The 23,640-nt window shown below is 36.7% G+C and overlaps 1 protein-coding gene across 3 annotated transcripts in view; it reads right to left on the bottom strand.

The window, feature by feature from the left end:
• Window positions 1-23,640, bottom strand: part of LOC131060407 (uncharacterized protein At3g49140) — a 136,928-nt gene that overhangs the window by 77,606 nt on the left and 35,682 nt on the right. For 2 of the 3 annotated variants that reach the window (XM_057993637.2, XM_057993636.2), the window contains exons 3-7: window positions 13,316-13,553; window positions 13,047-13,149; window positions 12,828-12,892; window positions 12,582-12,707; window positions 12,349-12,471 (exon numbers count right to left, since the gene is read on the bottom strand). In XM_057993637.2, coding sequence (XP_057849620.1) covers window positions 12,349-12,471; window positions 12,582-12,707; window positions 12,828-12,892; window positions 13,047-13,149; window positions 13,316-13,553 — 655 coding nt within the window. The remainder of the gene's footprint in view (window positions 1-12,348; window positions 12,472-12,581; window positions 12,708-12,827; window positions 12,893-13,046; window positions 13,150-13,315; window positions 13,554-23,640) is intronic. The other variant, XM_057993638.2, reaches the window with a different exon arrangement.

The raw sequence follows: 23,640 nt of genomic DNA, 5'->3' as shown, positions 1-23,640 counted from the left end.
GCAAAAATGATTTAAAATTGAAAGCATACCTTGAATGAAAAAGGTGCGAAACTTGCAAAAAACGTGATTGGTTTTTAGGGCGTTTTTGCAAATCGATTCCCCAAAATGCGCACAAAATGGTTCGAATGAAGCTTGAAATCCAACGCATTTATGATTAAATTTTAGGGCGTTTTTGCAAATCGATTCCCCAAAATGCGCACAAAATGGTTCGAATGAAGCTTGAAATCCAACGCATTTATGATTAAATCAAAAACGCCTTAGGAAAGGGTAGATTCGAACCTCCAAACCATGGCAAATGGCACAAATACATGATTCAGAAAAAAAAAAACGTTGAAGAAGACAAAAGGCGAAAATCAGTTTGATAGATGCATAGAACAAGGGTTTGAATCCTTCAAAGTTGCAGCAAATCTACATTTGGAAGGAATCCCTATCTTTCCTCCAAAAAATTCGAACCCAAATCAGTTTGCAAAGGCATGGGAGAAATTTCAGGTTTTAGAAATGAAACAACAAGTTTTAAAAATATTCATATTTTTGCCTCTAAGGGAAATTTCGGGTTTTAGAAAAGGAAATACAAGTTAAATTACTTGTAATAGGGAAATAGAATTCCCTTTAAAAGTGATTTTACTTAAAACATGTAAAGGGATTTTAAAATCCCATTTACAAGTTCTATTTTAAAAATAAAAAATAACTTTAAGTCATAAAAACATGTAAAGGGGTTTTAAAAACCCATTTACAAGTTTTACAAAACACTTAAGTCATTCCACTAGTAAAGGGGGTTTTAAAACCCTTTTTACCAGTTTCCAAAAACTTGTAATTGGAGAAAAATTCCCCTACAAGACCAAAAGCTTCAAGGGGGTTTTGAAAAACCAATTACCAGTTACTGGTAATTATCGAAAAATTCCCCTACATTGAAGCAAAAACATAGCAAACGGACTCGAAACGCGACAAAATTCGAAACGTAGCTTGGGGATGGATCAACAATCGATCCAGTCCAAGGATGGGGCGAATTTCTACCTCGGGAAGCGTGCCATAGAGTAAAATTTTTTATTTTTTAACATAAATTTCCATGTGATAGTCCAATTTTTGAAATCAAAAATTGAGGACAACAAAATCTTCTTTTAGAATATTATGATAAAGTTTATTATTCGTGAAAAAAGAATGTTTTGAAGCCATTATAGGTACCATGGATATTGTATTTTAGAAAGACTTTGTGACATAATGTATATTCTTCTTTTTTTAAATAAGGGCGAATAAATTATATATAACAAAATGATTACAAGTTTTCTGAATGTAGCCGCATGGTCAAACATTCTGGTAGAACAGCACACACAAAGAAATGTACCTGCAGAGGAACAAAAGAGCTCGCAGAAGGCTACAGAACTGGTAAGAAGATAACTAAAATAGGAAGTACCAACCCTAGTAGTAGATATGCTCTCAATATATTAAGAGTGACTATTCAAAGAGCATAACCAAATCGAAGCAACTACAAAATGTAAACTGAAAATAGTAAATATTTCAGCAGAGTCATTCAGTAATGAGCTTAACAGCAGTGTTTGTTTGAATTTCACCTGATCCTCTGCTAGAACCAGTCATGGGATCTTTTCTAAAGCAATTTGTTGACACATTTGCATAGGATTCAAGCTGAATTGTGAAAAATAATAGAACACGATATTTCAATATTCTATTAATTAACAGGATTATTATTACAAAGAGGTACATCTCCTTATATAAAGATTGGAGAATGAAACCTCCCAAATGGATAAACATTACATGACTCACATGCTAAAAACGAAATAAATAAATAAAAAAGTAGAAAGAAAACTTGCCACTAAGGCGATTTTATTACAGTTGTAAGCCTTATCTTTTAATAATTTAATATTATTCTAATTCCCCACCATTAGGGCTTAATTCACTGAAAACAAAACATAACAAACTAGAGACACCTTGGACCATATGAATATGCCATTCTTCAAAAGATGTCTTTGAAAACAGACCATACACAAAGTAGAACTCCATCAAGCTTCCTCAAACCTTCGAAAGGTGTAGCTCCGGAGATGAATTCCTAGATTACCACCTCCTCGAACTCCCCAATCACAGACCTCCTGAGCCATTGGACAACAACCCATGTCAAGTTACTTCACTAAGCTCCATCAAGTTGTCTCATAACCCTCAGAAAGGTATGATTCCCAAGATCACAAACTCCCAAACTAACTAGGCAACCATTTATTCTGAGTTGTCTACACTAGCTTCCTACCTGTCTTCATAGTGTAGGTTTCTTAAAATACTTGTAATTCATTTGGCATAGTAATTTTTCTAGGCTTTCTTGGAAATGCGTCTAGAGGGTCCTCAACACAGTGACAGAGTATGTCATCATTAACTTTAAGAAGTAACTCGGCACATTTTACTTCAGGATACCCATAAGAAAAGTGCATGGTTGTCCAACCTTCTGAGTCTGCTCCATCTTCATTGTCTTGGCCATTTAGACCAACTCCAGCAAAAAGAACACTAAATACAAAAGTAGGACTGCCACTTGGAATCTCAACACCCAATAACTTGAAAAATGTTTGGATCATCCCAGTGCTTCATCGTAGCTGGACCTCCAATCTTATCCATTGTAGCGATCATAGATCGAACTTTAACTTACCAAAAAAAAAAAAAAAAATCATGTGAGGCACTAAATGTCTCATAAAAACCTTTGGTAAAAGAAATAAATCTTTCACAATAGCCCTGAAACTGCAAACCATAGAAAATCTGCATTAAAATGTTGCATAAAACATCCACTGCAATCCACAAGCCTTCAACAATCTATAGTTCCTTCTAAAAGATTCCCACGAGCTAGCCAAGTTAAAAAATCATAATAGAATTAGAAAACATACCCAAAAACTTAAACACCATGAATCCTTCACATGCAACTCACATACATGCACATGCAAGTTATTTTGCATGAAAATTCTTACATGATTTGAGAAAAATTTGCCCACATGAAAAAAGCCAACTTGTGATTTAACCTTGAAAGCATCATGAGTTTTTCCACAAGATTCAACTTCATTCACGTGACTTCTTCAACCATATTGCAAAAATTAATGGAGCACAATATTCTAACATTCTATTAATTAACGAGATTATTATTACAGATAGGTTTGTCTCCTTACATAGAGATTGGAGAATGAAAACACCCAAATGGATAAGCATTACATGAATCACTTAAAGCTAAAAAGGGAACTAAAAAAATAGAAAGAAACTTCCACTAAGGTGACTTTATTACAACTTTAAGCATTATCTTTTAAATATTTAGATAATATTTAAAACACCCAAATGGATAAGCATTATCTTTTAAATATTTAGGTTTGTCTCCTTCCATAGAGATTGGAGAATGAAAACACCCAAATGGATAAGCATTACAGGGAACTAAAAAAATAGAAAGAAACTTCCACTAAGGTGACTTTATTACAACTGTAAGCATTATCTTTTAAATAGAAAGAAACTTCCACTAAGGTGACATACTCTATTGAGATAATTATTGATAATAGCGCAATGCAGGTACCAGAGTTTCTTTTCTTGTTGGATGGATTGGAAAACCCCATATTAGGCCTTTGCATCGGGGACATGATGAAATCAACTCCTTGAAAAAATCCAACATATTTATTCTTGGAAAGATCCTTCTAGAGAACCTCTGCCACAATTGAGACTTGGTGTTGTTGATAATCCAGACAAAAAACTAAAACCCATTAGATGAAGTATGTAGTTTCGCAGAGTGCGCATATTGAGGCATTTAATCTTGATCTCCTTAGTCAGACCACAAATAGTGTTTTCTAATTTACTTTCAACAGCCATGAAAATAGCATCATGGACTTACAGGAGGTTAGGGAGATTCTGTTGTGGTTGAGCTTGAGTGTTAGATCTGACCAGGGTTGCATCATACTGTGGTTTTGGGAAGGCAAGCAAAGAACACATTGCATGGTGTTGCCACTTCTAAACTTAGGATACGGGCATAACCAAATAGGTTCTCATGAATAACTTGGTTGGAAGTGGAAGCAAGGACGCTAATGGTAGACATATAGAGGAGCAAGTTTGGATTTGGAAGGGAAAAGGATTGAAACAACCAAGTGAAAGAGCACATAATTCTTCCAGAGTCTTGACCCTTTGAGCTTATGACAGGGTCGCTAGGGTGAAGAAACAGGGATGATTCCATAGCATTCGATCTTCAGCAGAGTGAATATGGACCCTTTGACCTGGTATTGCCCATCAGGGACAATCCAATGGAAGTGTTAATTGAGTTGCTTCCCTTGTCATTGTGCTTACATATGTAAACTCTTACATCTTCCTTGTCTGAGGTACACTTACAGATCACAAGAACCATATTGATAGCAATCCGGGTGTATACTTGCTCTACAGATATACAATTACTAAAGCAAACTGCTTTATACAAACACAATTCATTTACATGAGAATAACATGCTAAGATATAACAGTTGTTTCTTTTATTTATCAATGCTCACATACAAAATTGGGATAGGGAATAATTTCTTTCAACACAGTCCCTTTTCCCAACTACAGGACAAGTATATAAATTTGCCAACAGTTTCCAAGGAATTATAACTGTCAGCAACTATCCAAAACTAATTCAATAAACCAACAATAAATAACTACACTAGCCAACTGACCGAAGGTACAATATGACTAATGTAAACTGTAACTATTATATGTTTTAGCTATCTACAATGGATTTCCTACAGAGATCGATGATGACCTGGTTCAACACATTCTTGCCATGGGAAAGATCTGTTTTAGATCTCATTTGACTGAAATAATTTCATGCGGATCATGTGGGAATTTGGTCCCTTCGATTTCTTTTTTGACAAAAACACTATAGGAAGAAAAATCAGAGTTGTGATGTGGCTAAAAAGTGGTTACTTGGGATAGTATACAATGATGGCTTGACAACATGTAGCTAAAAAATTCATAGATTGAAAACCAAGGAACCTCATGTCCAAGAGAAATGAATCTCTGCAAGAGAGGGAAGAAAATTTTGAAAAGTAAGACACCAACAGTTGCTATAATAAAGAGGGATGCTGGAAATTTTGCATATCAAAAAGAACATTAGGCACTAGAAGTAGGTAGGACTTTAGATTTACAATGCTCATCAAACCATCTTGAATTCTAAACCACTGGGAAAAGGAGCTTACGGTTTCATGCATGAACCAATGAGCATGAGGCTGTGTACCTGCTATGGGGGCAGACTTCAAACCTGCAGTAAACTTTTTTTTGTTTTTTTTGAGTAATTGATCACATTGGGAACCTTGACCAAATAGCTGAGGATAATTTGACTACAACTTTTAGTTGGTTCTCTTATTTCATTCCTTTTTTTTTTAAATTATGGAGATACATTTTGAGAAGTTGGAGGTGATGATATACAATGCAACATGCAGCCACATTGAATACCTCTTTCTTTGAGAGTCCCTTTCCTAGACTTGTCCATTCTTTTCCTTGGTTCAAATCCTCATTCTCACAAGATGTGCTTATGTTTTCTTTTTGTAACTTCCTTGGTGGAATTTCACAATTTCAGCCCATTTCTGAGTGACCAGCATTTGTTTGATTAGATTTGAAAGTTACAGGAGGGTATTCAACCCACTAGTTGAAAAGAGAGTCCTGAAATGTAGTGATCTGAGCTAAATTCTAAACCAACTTTTTACAAAACTTCACAAGTTCGCTGGCATAAACATTCCGTCAAACAGTTTGCATGCTACTGAGTTGACTATGTATATTTTTTGCAACTGGTTTGATAAACTGATATTTGTTGATGTTCAGAGGACTAAAATGATTACCATCTTTCTGAAACTGAAATTTCAAATCTAATATAATAATATTTACTTGGTTTGATCATCTTTTGGCTTGATCTCTGTAGCACTACATAGGGCATGCAGTACACTTGAGAAATTGAATCTTTACTTCTATTTGATCTCTGTAGCACTACATAGGGTTTGATAATATTTACAAAGGTTTCCATTCTCAACTTGAAAGACAAAATAGGAGCCAAACAACCATATTTATGGAAAGTGTGACATTTAAAAGGAACATTTTCATAATCCAATTATAGCTTATGCGGTAATGGCTTATCCAAATTCTAAGTTTGGGCAAGCATGAAATAACCTTGGCTGAGTTTGGGCAAGCATGAAGTAACCTTGGCTAATGGTTAAACCTTTTTGCCCAGACACAATCACAAAATGCATCTTTAATTTCCTTAAAGATACTTTAGTACCTGAAGATCAAGTCCCTAAAAGCCATGACATTTAAAGGCAAAAGCTCAAAGCCTCAAGCTATCTTTCCTGTACCCCTAGCCCCTAATCAATCTCTTCCTTCAGGATTGAGATAAGTAGATGTTGCTTATGGTGTCTTGAAACACTTGGCAATGCCAAATTCCAAGAAGGAATTCCATATTTCAGCTGCAGGGAGGATTACCTTATCCAGGCAGATTCTATGGAAGAAAATTCTTCCATGGAAAAAAACCAGCGCTTCGATACTACATAGAGAGGTCTGCTTGTTTTTTAAACAATGGACTGCCCTAATAGAGTATGTCATGTCATTCTATAATTGCAAAGAGAGAGAGCCATACAATAACCCAATGCTCTAAGCAAGAATTTGGTTTTCCCTTTAACCTTAGAGATCTTAATCATACATTCCACCAATGTTTTCAAAGAGATGCATGGTGGCATGTCACATAATCAAAGAAAACTTACTCTTTGAGATCCCTTTATCTGCTCTGATATTGAAACAATATATATGTTACTTGGTGAAACAAGATCCCCTAGCTGGTAACGAAATTGTTAATCACTTCAACAATTCCAGATTATCTGGCCAAACCTGACTAAAGTAGAATGAAAATAAGGACTACCCTACCATGATGGCTATATTGTTACACAAATTGCATTCAATTAGTCGAAACTCTTCCAAGGTCACTCAGTTTTCTTTTATTCTCCAAAACAAAAAAGAGGGTATCTAAAAGTGCTTGCTTTGTTCAACTCACTAAAAGCATTCATGAACTTTGAAGTGTCTAGAGGACTGTCAGGCTGTCACAATTAATTAAATTTCACTATCTAATCAATTCAACCTACTGTAGCCTAGAATATTAGTGTATATCATACAGATGGACTTGCAATATTATTCTATCAAATGAGAGCCAAGTTTGTATGTTTAGTCATTGGGAAGTAACTTGCATAACAAAGTGTTGTGATGTTTTCACACATCACCCCATTGCAAATGGGAACCCCCACTTTTTGCTTTTTAGGGTAGTTGTTTTCTTAGTTTGCTTAGCTTGGCGGTAGTTTCTTTAGTCGTTAACCTTTGCTAGTGTAAGACATGATAGGTTGAGGTTGTGTTGCAAAATTGATAGAGGTTGTAGGAAGTTGTCAATAATGTCAATATGTTGCAAGAATTGCCAAGGTTGTCAGGTAGAAGTCAAGGTGAGCAAAGGTTAAGAATTTCCTTCTAGGGTTCAATTTTTCACCCTTGAAAACAATGATAAAAGAGAATGAATTTGGGAATTTCCTTATAAAGATCAATTTTTCACTCTTGAGCAAAATTTCAAGAGTCAATTTTGAACGAAATAAAATCTTCCATGCAAATTAAGGAAATGAAATCTCTCGTGTATTTTAATTTTCATATTTAGAAGAGAGCAAAATTCTAAGGCAATAGAATTGGGAATTACTGTGTAACAGAGAAAATTTAGCATGCCTTGAACGATTTTTTTAAAGTGAAAATTAAGCCTTGATTGAGTGGCTAAACAAGGAAGAGCGAGAAAATTAACTTCCACAAATATGGAAGGAGGGATGTGAATCAAGCTCTATAAACATGGAAGAGGGTGTGCATTTACCTCCCAAAACAAGGAGGCCAATCAACTTCAATAGAGCGAAAAATATCAAGTATAAGTGATTGATCAACCTTCAAAATCGAGAAAGAGGAAAGTTAAGCTCCAAAAGTGTGGAACAAGATGTGAATCAAGCTTCACAATCAAGGAAAAAGGGTGCAAATTTACCCTTCAAAGAATGGAAGCTTCCTTCAAGAAACATGGAATTCCTACTTAAAGGGCACCATATTGCACAACCACTTAATGCCTAATCACCTAAAGAAAGAAGTCAACAAGGCAAAAAGAGGGTATGGATCAAGCTCCCTAAACAAGGAAGTAAATTTCAAATTTTAAAAAACATGGGAATCGCTTTGTGCAAGTTTAAGCTCCAAAAACATGGAAGGGGTGCAAAGCAACTTGGACAAATAAGAAAATGAAATCAACCTGCCAAGGTAGAAGATCGCCTTGTGCAAAGTTAGCTTCCACAAATATGGAAGGGAGGGTGCAAATCAACCTTCACAAACGTGGAAAGAATTGAATTACAAAGCTCACAGAGAAGAGGCCGACTTTGTAAGGCAAGATGAAAGGAGTAAGAATTTTAAATTCAACACAAAAAATAAGAAGGTGAAGTTGGATAGATGAAAGGATGTGAGTTTACCTCCACAAACGTGGAAGGGGATGCAAGTTAAACCTTCACAAACATGGAATCAAATGCCTTCACAAAGTGGAAGTGGCCAATTTAGTAAGCAAAACAACGAAGGTGATTTTTATTAAAAGAACAAAGAAAAACGATTTTAAGCAATGCCAACTTGAGAAGACAAAGGAATGTGAATTTAAATTGCAAATAAGAAACATTTTTTTTTCAAAGGCAAAAGTTGGCCTTGTAGGGGAGTGAAAAGGTGCGACTCCTAGGTTCAATGCCTATAAAGGTAAGGGAGAAAGCACTCAATCTCGAATCAAATAAAAATCTGTTTAATCAAATTCACATCCAAAGAGATAATTCCAGATTGGAATTATTGGCAAGGAGAAAAAATCAGAGCTAAAAATTGGGGAAGTCAGACCTAACTCACTGGTGCAAACCTAAGTAGCAGAGCAGAAATAATTAAGACATGTTTGAATTGGATGAGATGAGGAAGGAAGGCCTTCAATCTTTCATTTATACCTCTCAAATTCATGAACAAAATCAGCCGACCCTATTGGGAATGCTTGAGGAACATATAAGGAGGTGTGGGAAAGAGGAAATTCAAACATTCAAATCACAATTCAATCTCAGGCAGAGCGAATAGGCAGACCAGCGAATTTGCCAAAGGGAATGAGACCTTCAAAATCGCAGAAATTAAAAAGGAGAAGGGCTGATCACAGATCAAAGCCGTCATCGCTTGTAAATAAGGGTCTTCAGGACATCCTCTCAGGTCTTAGCAATTAGATTTGAGGTCAAATTCACAAATTTAAGTCAATTTTCCTTGAAATTTTAATGTGAAGGACAAATTCCAAATTTTTGAAGGGTTTCATGAAGCGAGTTTTGTGAATTATCTTGCATTTTGCTTACTTAAGGTTTCATTCATAATCAAGATTTAAATGTTTTCTTCTTCTTTTTTCAGGTTGGATGCAAGCAATGTGGTGTATGGAGCGTGGAGTGAAGGACTTCACTATATGAAGAAACTCAAACAATGCTATCAGGAGGAACCAAGGTTCAAATTCAAGAGAAGATGAAGGACTGATAGCAAGTGGATACAGGGTGAAGCACAATAATGAAGAAATTCAATATACACAGGATGAGGTACCAAGTGCAAAAAAGTCAAATTAGACAACATCACAAATGAGAATGAGGCAAATCAACATGTCAAGTCTTGAAGGAAGATAGTAATAAAGACAAAAGGATATTTTACAATCTTGAATTTCCGGAGGAAATTCAAGAACATTGCCAGAGTGCCAAGGTGAAAAGCTTCAAGGTGAAAGATTCAGTGGAGCAAGGCAAGTTAATCAAGTCTACAAGGCAAGTTGAGGTGGCACCCAAATCATCATTCATCCAATCAAAGGGTCCCAAGTCAAAATGTCTGGATACAATGAACCTAATGGATCCCATGAAGACACAAAGTTCAAGATACCTAACCTCATCTTCTATTGGTCCACATTCAATGTAATACACACCTTCAAATCATTGCAATTTCCTCATTGGCCGAAAAGGAGTTATTTTAACTAACCCTAATTAGGATTTCATCTTGTAATCTTGGCCATTGATTGGAGAATCAAACTGAGCCATTGAAATGTAATGAGCTCTCTCTAAAAGGCTCAATCTATCATTGTAAAGGTTAATAGAGAATAGTGGATCAATAGTTAGAAGTGGAAGTAGAGTAGGAGGAGGAAGCTTGTAATTGTTGCCAAGTTATGTTAAAATAAAATTATAAATTCAATACTTTCATTGAAGTCATGGTGGATGTATGTGTTGTGTTTCTACATTTTGCATGATTCCTTGTTACTTTTCAAGGTTGATTAAAGTTCATTGATCATGGTGGATGCTTATGAAGATATTGTGATGAATTCCTTGGTTCATACTTTTGGTAGTTTGTTGATTGTAAGCTACAATGTAAAGTTAGCCTGAACCTCGTTATTGTGTTAAGTTGGATTGTGGATACTTGTTCAAGTTGTGCCAGCATTGGGTATTTGAGTGATGTAATTGCAATGTGAAAATCTTCCACGTCTTTAGAAGATTGCATCGGTCTTGTGTAGTTGTTGTCGTCATGATGAAGCAAGGCTTGATTTGAGGGAATTTGTCTATCTAAGTAACATCTATTGTCATCATTGATCTTAGGAGTAGCATAGTCTTTCTAAACACTTATCCTTTTACCTTTTTGTTTGAGTGAATTAAATCTCAAGTTCCAGATGTTAATGTTGTAGCTTCAGAAGACATCATTACCTGCGATGGTTGTGAATTTATTTTTCTTTGCCTTGTCGCAACTCTTCTCAATTCACCTATATTGTTTGACTATTGAGTTTTGCGTTTCTTTCTCTCCTCCAGCTAGTTGGAGCGTATCGGTTTTCTTGATAACCGCCTGTTTTCTCTTCATATTCCTTGTGCCTTCATGGAGTATGTTGTGCGTGATGGCTGCGTCTCCTCTACTTATCATATTTCATCCTAAGAGAGGTGCGGTCGATTTTTTGTCTATGTGGCTCCCTTTGTCGGTGATTTATGGAACAGGAGTATTGTAACTGACACCTTGTGTATTGCAGATGTTATTGTTGGCTTTTCGTCTGCTTCCGTTTCCGGCCTTTCACCTTCTTCCAACTTAGAGTTGTTTCGAGCCTTATCTATAAAGGCGTGTTGCTGTTGTGCTTCGCGGGTGTATGAAAAAGTTCAAGCAAGAGTTTATATTATTTTATGTAATCTTCGGTGCATCATTCTGAGTCAGCATCTTCTTCTGCTTATATATTTTCTCTGTTGTCTTATGTGTAATTGAGGGGATAATTGCTATATGTCCCAGTAAGCTTCGTGCTGACTGTTTTGTAGAAGCCTTTAGTTTCAGGTGTTATTGGCTTCATCCTCTGATTGATAAGTGTTTTCAATTGTGTTTAAATTATTCAGCTTGAGAGCTTTGCATTCAGTTTGTGACATTAATAAAGTTTGATTTTTGGTGTGGCTAGGTTTTTCACCCTCAAGTGGAGGGTTTTCCCAGGATAAATACTTGTGTATCTTGTTCTTGTGAAATTTTATTGTTTCAGATTTCTGTGTCTTATGTTACTGGTTCTTACATTAACACCAGTAGGGTTCAAGTAAGCGTAAGTCCCCTTGTGATTCCAGCAAAATCACATCAACACACTGAGTCTATCCACAATATAAAGTCAAGACCTGACTATCGGAACCTTGGAGTCATCTTGTTTGATCACACAGTTTAGCATCCGAGAGGCCTTTGTTCAAGAGAGGATAGAATACTTAGTATTTTATTCTATGTTTGAACGTGTCATAAAAAACACATCAACACAAAGGAAAGGCATTATCCATGAACTCCCATTGCAAGACAAGTCAACAAGCCTCATTGTCAATAAAAAGTAACCTAACATTAATAAGTTAAAAACATGTTCTAGAATTTTTATGACTATCATACAGACGGACTTGCAATATAATTTAGTCAAATGAGTGCTGAGTTTGCATTTTTGTCATCGGATTACATTCATAACAAACGTGAGACTAAAGATAGGCAGTATACATGAACAACAGTTGCAATGCCTCACTGTCTGTTAAAACTTAAAAGTAACTTAATGATAATAAGTCTACATCATGTGATATAACAATTGAATTACATACAATCATTCTAAAAATGGATTTGGTAGGTTGTTTCTACAGCAGGTGTGATTGGAACTGCATATATCAATTTCCTAGTGCCATTATAGGATCTTGCTATTTAGCAGTATTACCCATTTTCCAAAACTTAACTATACCAAATCAATGCAAACCAATATCCACAAGCAAACTTATTATCTGTTTCTTTAAAAAGTGTATGACTTACCTTGACCATTTTTTTTGCAAAATGCAATGGATGAACTGTGGCCATGGTGTCTAGTTTTGCCCAATCTTTCACAGTTTCAGAATGATCTGAGTCATCTCCTTCATAATCAATAAAACTCCAGTCCTATAGAGATATCAAACACAAATAGAAGGGGTTCTCAAAACTAAATTTTCTAGCAATATTGACTAGAAGGTAAAAATAAATGATAATAGAGTAGATTCACTAGCACAAACCTCTTCATAATCATACTTGTCATTGGTATCACTGCTGTTGTAAGTGTAAATATTGTTGTGATTTTCATACGCAGCTCTTTCCTGCTCTCCATAGATTTGCAATTCATCCAGTCCAACGAAAACATTCTAGCCATTTGGCAATCAAATTTAACAAGATTATCAATGGATTGTGCACACCAAAAAAACAACATATCCCTTGACATCAAGGAACCAATATGGATGAAAGAATTGCATAAGCTAACGCACCACAGGATTTCTGGCCCTAGGGCTTCGCAGAATTTTATCATCACCATTCAACTCAAAATAGATGTCTGTAACACTATATGTGAAAATAGTAAGTTTGTGCAAAACACAAAAACAATTCTTCAAAACAAGCCAAATCAAAAAAACATAGAGAAGGTACTAAGTTTTATCTCTTGCAGCAGCAACATGAGCCAAAATATTTTCATCAAACATTTCACAAACCTCCATAATCATCGATTACATATTCCAGCTCGGTCAAGGAAATCTCTCGGTGTGGCTCGTGATGAATCGTTCCTGGATGCACCAGCATTGCCTTATGATTTGCCTGCATATATGGATTTAAGAGATACTTGTATGAGTGAATTTCTATAAATTGGTAAGTTTCTTCCAATTCATATATTTTCTATTAGAGTACCAATGTTAAAAAAGTTGATTAAAAACCTATAATTTTGGCACAAAGTAATGAGCTCCCAAAATAGATGTTTAAGTACCTCAACAGTGCTCCTAGCGATTTCAGCATATGATAGTCTTGACTCTCCCCTCTCAGTATTTTCGCTATCACTTATTTCTTCAAGTGGATGGTAACCTAATTCACCATGGTGGTGAAAAGAAGCAGACCTTGAGTCTGAATAATCTGCAGCAACTTGAACTTTTGCATGCCAGAGCTTTCCTGCTCTAGAGACTCTAAAACAATCTGATAGTCCAAAATAATGGTTCCCAGTGTCAAAACTGCCAAAAAGTAATGTTCTTAGTGAATATGATGCAAACTAATAAGCCTAACAAGACACCCAAGAACAAACATAACAAAAGAAGACATGAAACTCCTATGTCTATCTCCACAGAGCTATACGTTGATCAATGCTTTCAACTCTATTGTAGCCATAGGTATACATAATAATTGAAATTATCAAGTGCTCATGTTTACTGTAATGTTCCTTCCCAACTTGGTCAGCCCAGCGCCCAAAATTAGAGGTGTTTTCTAACACCATAATTAATATATTAATAAATAAATATTTAAAAATAAAATAATAATAATTAATAAATAAATATTTTTAAATGGGATTGATAGGGCATTTAAAGTGGGAGCAGGAATGGAAAAACCTTGTTCGATTGTGCAAGAGATTATTCAGGTTTGCAACTGGATTCAATGATTGAAGCTTTCGAAATTTGTGAAGTCTATTAAAAAAGACAAATTTCCGACATTGTTATTATTTGATGAGTTTCTCTAAAATATTGAATATTTCAGAGGTTTGTTTTTATTATGAGCTTTGAGTCGGAAGATTTATATTAAGGTTTTGTTTTAAGTTTGGTATGAAAAGAGAATGATATCTGGCACTGAAGACAAAATTGTCCCGATTTTAAGGCTTTTTAAAAAATAAGCGGCTGGGTCAATTAATTTCTCATGAAGGCGTGAGTTTCAATATTTTGGGTGGTCACATTGGACGAAAGTTTAGAATCGATTGTTGCGAACTATATTTGCTTTAGAAGCCTGTGCAGATCTTTTTGTCTCTGTGATGTGGAAAGGGGTAGTGAATTAAAGAAGGGAGTCAACTTTCATCTTGGTCGACTTGGCACAAAAAAAGAAGATTTTATTGGGAGGTGCTCGTCTAGCTAGTGTTGTCTCTTCTTCCAATTGAAATGCCATGAGCGAAAAACACTCAAGTCCTCAATTACCCTTGGCGTGGACTTTGGTGCAAGATGCATAAAGGCACCGTAGTACCTTAATTGACACCATGGAAGTGATTTAGGAGCATATTTGTATTGGTTTTCAAGACATTGTAGCAGATCTATTTGCTTGGCGTAGACATTTGACTTCATGTCTTTCGTGTGGGAGCTTGAATAATTAAGGTTGAATTGCTTGGAGCATGGTCATGGCATTGGAATACCTGGCTGCAACATTTCCTTGATTTTCATTGGCACTCTTGCTTGGTGTGGCTCCATTATTTGGTGTAAATCCTTCTTGAAGACTTGGACATGAGCTTATGGAGTAATTCGTGGGCCCTTTCATTTGGTGATTGTCTCCTACTTTTCAAGGACTAGTGGCTCTCATCTCTGGCACAGTCTCCATTACATAGCCGTAAGTCTCAAGCAATCCTGGCAAAGATTCAGATGCGAGGGCTCTGTAGTAAGGAAAGGCGAGTAATCCCGGAGCAAAGCGAGGGGCTTAGAGACTCAGGAAATCAGTATACAGTGATGGTTTAGCAGATAGGAAGCTGATTAAAATGAGATTTATGGTTGCAGCAGTTTGTAACAGGCCTGACACCTCAGTATTCTGTTTATGACATTGAATTCATATCAAGGGCTGAATGATAGGAGTTTGCTGGGAAGATTGAACCATTGTCTGCACTTCCAACCAAGGTCTGAATGAACAGAGGGGCATAAATATGTACCACTTCAACTCCAGCAACTCCAGTTAACGAAGTTTATCGCTGCTATGCTTTTCTGAGAGTTGTTATATGTGATTTTCAGACTGTCATTTGTATTGAAAGGTCAGAAATAATCTAAGCTCATGTAAACTTGGTTTCAATTAATATTTAAGGAATTATTCTACCAGTTCAGTTTATATGTGTTGCGAAAATATATTAAATTGTTCCTGTTCAGTCAAATGAATGTTTCTTCTTTTCTGAGTCAAGAGAACTGCTCAAACACATATCAAATCAAATATCATTACCACTGCAAACCTCCAACAAAATAAATTGCATTTACAATACAGAGAACTCTGTAAATCGGCATAAGGGTAACTGTTTGACATAATACCAGGGGAAAATTGCAAAAAAGTTGGGTTTAAACAGGGATAGATCTTTACACTGGGATTGTGTGATGCAAATTCATCCAAAAAAGTGACCAAAAATTCAGGTACCAGTGAAGAGAAATTAGAAAGGAAGAAGCAATGAGTGATAGGAATGAGGAAATCAACCTCTAGGAGGTAATTAGGAACAAAAATAGAGAGCTGACCAAAGAATTTCAGTCCATCTGTGGTAAAACTAAAGATTGTGAGGACTTTGAGAGGAATGAACAAACAACGGAGTGCTGGAAGGTCTATTCCAAATGATGCAGAAGAAAGTAACTCAGCTAATGAGAGAGTCTCAGTCAATCCACCAACCAAGACATTCAAGGGCAAAATTTTGCTATGTGAAGAAGAGGACCCATTAGAAGAAGAGCAGCAAGCCCCACCAAGACTTGAGGACGATATGGCAAGGTATCATGCGAAGTATAGTGCTCTAAACCCAACCATCCATCATGACAAGTCATTCATGCAATTGGAGTATAATGATATGAAAACAAGAAGTGGTCACTGAAGGGGAAGATGTCAAGATCAGCCAAGGAGAGATATACAACAATGGTTGGGAAAGATCACTATACCGACCTACAATGGATCCAATAGGGTACAGCTAGAGCTTGTTTGAAGAAATTGGATACAATTTCTCCTTAAACCCCACGTATGAGGAGGAAGCAATCAAGTTTGCAACCCTTCACCTAGTGTACCATGGCATGGTGACCCAAAGACATGTCTCAATTACAATTCTAAAGTAGTTCAGACAAAGATTGATGGTGAGGTTTGATAAAAAGGATCTGGAGATTCATTTCAAGGTGCTGGCACAATTGAGGCAAGAAGAGACAGTTGAACATTATATGGAAAAGTTTCAGAGGCTATCTATAATGGTTCCAGATGTGACAGAGACGAGACTCAGAGAGATTTTTGTAGAGGGTCTATCTGAACCACTTAGGGGTTCCATAAGGGCATTTAATCTGAATTCCTTCCAAGAGGCCATCAAGAGAAGGGTTCCATAAGGGCATTTAATCTGAATTCCTTGCAAAAGGTCATCAAGAGAGCTCTGAATTTGGAGGATTCAGTGATCAAAAACAAATTCTACTCCAAGAAAACACCACTGATTCAGCATAAGAAGCCTCCTCATCAGAATTTCCCTCAACCTAAGGCACTACCCCCAAAACCAAACACGGTTGAGGAATCCAAGAATGAGCTTCAAAGGAAAAAACTATACTTCACTTGTAGAAAGCCATGGCAGCTAGGTCATAGGTATTTGGGAAAAGGACGTATACACTATATAAAGGTAGTTTCTAATAAGAATTGTAACATAATTTGAAGATTCTCCAAGTACTCTGCAGGACTCTACAAACTCTCAAGTCCTGCTCCAAGACTCTCCAAGTCTAGGGCTCAGTCTACCGAGTTTTGAACTCAAACTCTTCTATCCAGTGCTTGGACATAGCAGTCATGCCTTTTTAAGTGAAATTTCAATTTTTTTTGGTCATTTTTTGCTCTTATTCACCCATTTCACCCAGTGAAGAATCAACATATCAACATAGCAAGAAGACAATTTGAGAAAAGAATTTTTAAGCATTCAAAGTTGATCAAATCACCAAACAAAAGTAGCAGAATTGGATGCAATGGAAGAAAATGAAGACACTTTTGAAGAAACAATCTATCATCATTTTGATACTAACTTACCTTGTAGTTCAAGGCTTGAAAAATTAAGTTACACTAGGAGGGGAAGGACAGATAAAGATTGTATTTGGTTGTTTTTTTGTTTTTTTTGACATATCATCATATGTAAATAATTAAAATGTAGTTATTATAATTTTGTTGTATTACAGTGTATTGTTCGACTTTGAAACTATTAAATTTCAAATTTTGAGAGTTTGGGGATAATATGATGTGTAATGTTTGAATTATGACAAATTGATGGTCAAATTACACTTTTATGCTCTCTAAATGCATTTATTTCTTTTTTTATGCAATTTTGAGGGGTTTTTTCAAGTCTGTATGGAGTTTTTTGTTAAGCCTGTACTGAGTCCTAAGACCGAGTCAAAATTTTAAGTTGTCGAGTCCGAGTCTTTAAACTATGGATTATAAGGGAAGAGAGTCTGAACCTGAGGTTGTTGTGGACGAGGTTAAGCATAAGGATCAGTGGTGTGAGCATTTGAAAGGCACACTTTCAAGAGCTATCACCCTCTTTGAATTAGAGGAGTTTTACAAGGACATAAGGTGACAATATTGATTGATTGTGGGGCAACCCACAACTTCGTTAATGAGGGATTGGTGGATAAGATGAGTTTGAGAACAAAAGATTTTGCAGGGTTCAACGTTACAATGGCTGATGGGTTGAATATTCCATGCAACCAAAGGATTCAATAGTTGGAGTTTACTCTAGGAGGGCACAAGGTGCAAGATGATTTCTATGTGATTGGCACTGGTGAGACAGATTTGGTGTTGGGTGTGCAATAATTGCACTCACCTGGCAAGTACACAAAGAATTATTAAACTTTGGAGGTGAAATTCAAATTCGATGGGAAGGAGTTAGTCCTTCGTGGTCTATCCAATGGATAGGGGCTTTCAAGCTGTAATTGAATTAGAGGAAGGAGAAAAATGGGTCATCATTACACCCTAGTGTCATCTAGGAAGCATGAGGAGGTTGAAAAGGCAATTAAGGAGTTGTTCGATATGGGACACAATAAACCTTGCTCTAGCCCATTTACTTTTTTTGTTGTGTTGATCAAGAAAAAGGATGGCACTAAGATGTACATTGATTATAGAGCCCTCAATAAGAAGACCATTAAGAATCGCTACCCCATACCCAAGATCAATAAGTTGAAAGATGTGCTTCATGGTGCAGTATGCTTCTCCAAGATTGATCTATGATGAGGGTATCATCAAATAAGAGTCAGAGATGAGGATGTGCACAAAACAACTTTTAAATGTCATGATGGGCGTTATGAGTTCTTGGTAATGCCATTTGGACTAATGAAAGCACCAGCCATATTCTACTCAGGCATGAATCAAGCAGTTATTTTACAATTGAAAAGAATTGTGCTAGTTTTCTTCGATGACATCTTGATTTACAGCAAAATGTGGGAAGGTCACTTGAGGCACATAGATGAGGTGCTTGGTATACTAGAGCAGTATTCATTCTATGCTAAAGTATGCAAATGTGAATTTGGCTTGATTCAGATATTGTATTTAGGGCATCAAATCACTGCCCAAGGGGTTAGCATGGATGAATAGATCAAGACAATAAGGGATTGGTCTAGGCCCAAGACTTTGTCACATTTGAAAGGATTTATGGGACTTCACAACTACCATAGGAGGTTTGTCAAAGGATTTTAACAACTTGCAACACCATTGACAAATCTGATGAAGAAGGGGGCTTTCTCTTGGAGTATTTCAATACACAAAGCTTTTGACAAGCTCCAAGAGGTAATGAGTTCGTGTCTTGTTTTGGCTATTTCAGAGTTTACACTTCCTTTTGTTTTAGAGTGCGATGCTTCAGGAGAGGGGATTGGAGCAATATTTATGCAAAATAAACACCCCATAGCATTTTAGAGTAGGAAGCTCAAGGAGTCAGAAAGGATTGTTAGGGATCAATAACACATGTTAGCTTATAGTTGGCTTGGATGTTTATGTTTTGTTATGTATGAGTTGTCAAGAGGTTCCCGTTGGGTAGTTGGTAGTTAGTGACGGTTGGCAACTTGGCCAACTGTCGAGTTTATATAATGTATGGATGGAACCTCGGCAAATTAGTATGGTACTGGCATATTTGAGAATCCAATAAAGATATCATTATTCTGCCATAGTTGTTATGTACTTGTTATTTATGCAGACCATAGCAAACCCTAAACTAAAGCAACAACCTGAGGTGCTCTTCCGATCAGTAACACTACCTACCCAATTTGAATCAGAATATCCTTGCAGATTTAGATCTGCACTGGAAGTATATCTCAACTCATATCCTATAGTGCCACGCAAGTACCTCAATATATGTTTTGCTGCAGCCAGATGAATATGTCTTGGTTCACACATAAACTGACTGAGAGCACTCACTGCATAACAAATGTCAAGTTTAATATTGACTAGATACATCAATGAACCAATCAATTGTTTGTACATGGTAGGATCTACCAAATCCGAACTAGCTGCAAACTCACTCAACTTCTTCAAATTTGTCTCCATAGGTGTAGACATAGACTTGCAGTCCATCATTCCAAATTTCTTCAAGATATCTATGGTATATTTCCCTTGACTTAGAATAATCTCACTGGGTCTTTGCCATACCTCCAATCCTAGAAAGGAGTGCATAAGACCTAGGTCCTTCATCTCAAACTCAGAAGCTAACTCTTTCTTACATTTGTCAATGAGATGATCTTCTCCAGTAATAAATAAATCATCAAAATAAAGAACTAGTATAAGAGCCTCGCCATCAATTACCTTGAAGTAAAGATTTGGATCTGCATCATTCTTGAAGAACCCCAAGCCCATCAAGTATCGATCAATCCTCTCATACCAAGAACGAGGAGCCTTCTTAAGGCCATACAAAGCCTTCTTTAGTATGCAAACATGAGACTCCTTCCCATGAATCACAAAACCATCAAGTTGCTCAATGTAAACTTCCTCTTCAATCACACCATTAATGTTGTCTTCACGTCCATCTGATGTAGCTTCCATCCCTTTGCAGCTGCAATGGCAATGATAGTCCTGATGGATGTATAGCAAGCAACCGGAGCAAATGTCTCCTCATAATCTATTTCATCTTTTTGAGAGAATCCTCTAGCCACAGATCTTGCTTTGTACTTCTCAATACTTCCATCAGCTTCATGCTTGATCTTGAAGAGCCATTTGGAAGATACAACTGATTTTCCTTTAGGTCTTGGAACAATGTCCCAAACATCATTCTTAATAATGGATTGATATTCTTCATCCATAGCATCTCTCCATACACTCTGACTTGAAGCTTCCTCAACACTGGAAGGTTCAGGTTCAATGATATTACTCATTAATGCAACATAGCTTGAAAATTTTTGAGGTCTTTTGCTTTCTTTGAATGTGCCTCTAGGAGCTGCAAACTTTTCTGCCTCCTGCGTAGTTTTCCTAGCCCAAAGAGGTCTCTTCTTGCTTATGACAATGTCTCTCGAACCATCAGTAGGTTCCAAGGGTTCAACTGGATCAATAGCCTCTACTGGTTTAGTAGACCCTATGAATCTCGGGAGTATGATCAACATCCATGTCTTGAGGAGTTTCAGGTTCATCATCATCTATCTCCATGCATGAACCTTTAGATCTTCTGAATGCAACATCTTTCTCAAATGTAACATCTCTGCTAACCTCTATCTGTTTTTGTCCTGGAATGTAAATCCTGTAGGCTTTTAAAGTTTCATTGTAGCCCACAAATATCTCTCTTGCCAAAAGGTTCCAACTTGGTTCTTTTATCTTTAGGTACATGGACATACACTGGACAACCAAAGATTCTCAAATGACTGACTTCAGGCTTAAACCCTGAAAAGGCTTCTTTTGGTATCATATTTTGCAATATCTGATGAGGACATCTATTTTGAACATATACTGTTGTTTTGGAAGCTTCTGCCCAAAGAAAGGTTTGCAAGTTTTGGTATGAATCATGGCTTTAGCTGCTTCAACTATGGATATGTTCTTTCTTTCTGCAACCCCATTTTGTTGTGGGTTGTAAGGAACACAAAGCTCCCTCTTAATTCATGCCTCAACGCAGAAATTATGAAAGCATTGTGAAGTGTATTCGCCTCCATTATCAGACCTTAAGACTTTAATCCTCTTTCCAGACAATTTTTGTACTTGGGCCTTAAACTCTTTAAATCTATCTAGGACTTCTTTAGACTCTTTAAACTTCAAAAAATAATTCCAAGTCTTCCTAGAGTAATCATCTATGAAAATTACATAATACAAAGATCGACTTAGGGAGGCTATTGACATAGGACCACATAAATCAGAATGTACAAGATCTAATATACCTTTTGACCTACTTTCACTGCTATGAAATCGACTCTTAGTATTTTTACCCATGGCACAACCTTTACAAGTGCCATCATGCTCATGGCTGAGCTTAGGTACACCTTTAACCATTTTCTCCAATGATGGAAGGGCCTTGTAGTGTAGATGAGCAAGTCTTCTATGCCATAGCTCGCTAGAACTGGAAGAGTCATGAAGAAGTGCTTGAACTGGACGAATGGAAAGCTTGTATAGACTATCATGTCGGTTCCCAATCACACGTGTTGTCTTGATGCTAGAGTTCTTTGGCCAAGCAAGAACTTTCCCTTCTGGAAATGCAACTTGATAACCTTTGTCTTCCAAGGCTGAAATGAAGACAAGGTTCCTCTTGATTCCTGGTACAAACAAGACATCACTTAGATGGAGAGGGATGCCAGATTCTAAGTTGAGAGAGGTAGATCCAGAGCCTTTCACCGAGTAGCATGCATCATCTCCAATTATCACTTGAAGATTGGTCTTTCTTTCCACCAAGTCTGAAAGATGTTCCCTATAACTTGTGATGTGTAGAGAAGTGCCACTATCAATCAACCAAGTGCTACTATCGATTAGAACATTGCTGACCAAGATTCCTTTTGAGGAGATACTTCACCAACATTCGCCATAGAAGCATGTTGCTTTGGCCTTGTCAAACAATCTCTTGCTTGTCAAACAATCTCTTGCATAGTGGCCATACTTGTCACATCTAAAATACTGGATGTGGGAGAGATCTTTCTTCTTCTTAGAATTAGGTGCGGAAACTGAACTTCTATCTCTGTTTCTTTTGAAGTTACCTTTTTTCCCATCTCTTCCTTTCTTTTTTGTAGTTTGAGTGGCTAGAACATGATTGTCTGCATTGTGAGAGTTTCGGCCATTTATCCTTGCAGCCAATCTAGATTCTTCTTGGATACAATCTGCATGAAGACGATTAAACTTGGGAAATTTGGATCTCCCACTAACACTATGAATAAATGGTTCCCAAGAGACCATTCAACACCAACATGACTAGGTCTTTGTCCACAACTTGATCTCCAATGGAGCTTAGTTAATCTCTTAACTCAATAATCTTCATGAAGTATGATATGACTGATTCTCCTTTCACCATCTTGATTTGATGAAGTTGTTGACTTAAAGCAAGGGCTCTACTAGTGTTGTTGATCTCATAAAGTCCTTCCAAGGTTTTGAACATATCTCTAACAATTGACATATTGGAGATAAGAGGCACTAAATGATCCTTCACCGAATCAATCAACATCTTCTTGGCCTTTATGCCATTCTTCTTCATTTGAAGTTTCTCAGCTTCATCGGCTGGTTCAGATATATCATCTTTTTGGACAAACTCAAGATTATCATTTTCTTCTAGTGCAATTAGAATTCTATATTTCCATGAAGTGAAGTTTGTTGCACCTTCAAGCCTATCTTCAACCTTAAGTCCGTTCACCATATTGACGCTACGAATTACTCCTTAGGATGAGAAGAAGAATGGATAACTTCGCTTCTTTAGAGAAAGATCTTCTTAATCCCGCTCTGATACCATCTTAATTTAATGATCAGATTAATAGAATGTAGATATAAGACAATTCAATCAAATTTGCACAGCATATACCCTGGGAAAACCCTGCAACATGAGGGAGAAAAACCCAGCAACAAATGCCTCTTATTATATTAATCAAATAGCAAGATGTCTTTACAAAAAATCGCTTCACCCCTTGAAGCTAGATGTATGAAACAATCCACACTTGATGTTACACGAACTGCTGGTGGTGATATTCGATCTGCTGTGTAAGATTGGACTGCAGTGAATTTTTTTTTGAACTGCTGTGTATGATATTCGATCTGCCTTGAATGTGCGGACTGTGATTGTGTGTGTGTATTTTTTGATTGCCAAGGAGGGGAGAATCGATCTCCCTTTATACCCGAGCAAAGGTGACTCTTTATCAAGGGCTCCCTTCAAACCAAGACCACCATTAGAGCATGGTGACCTTTCATAAGGGTGGCGGACTTCTCCAAAAGTCAGCCCCCCTTAAT

This window comes from Cryptomeria japonica, chromosome 4, assembly GCF_030272615.1.
Source record: "Cryptomeria japonica chromosome 4, Sugi_1.0, whole genome shotgun sequence".
Classification (NCBI taxonomy): Eukaryota; Viridiplantae; Streptophyta; class Pinopsida; order Cupressales; family Cupressaceae; genus Cryptomeria; species Cryptomeria japonica.
The sequence above is the reverse complement of the archived record's forward strand: the minus strand, read 5'-3'. Positions and strand labels throughout refer to the sequence as shown.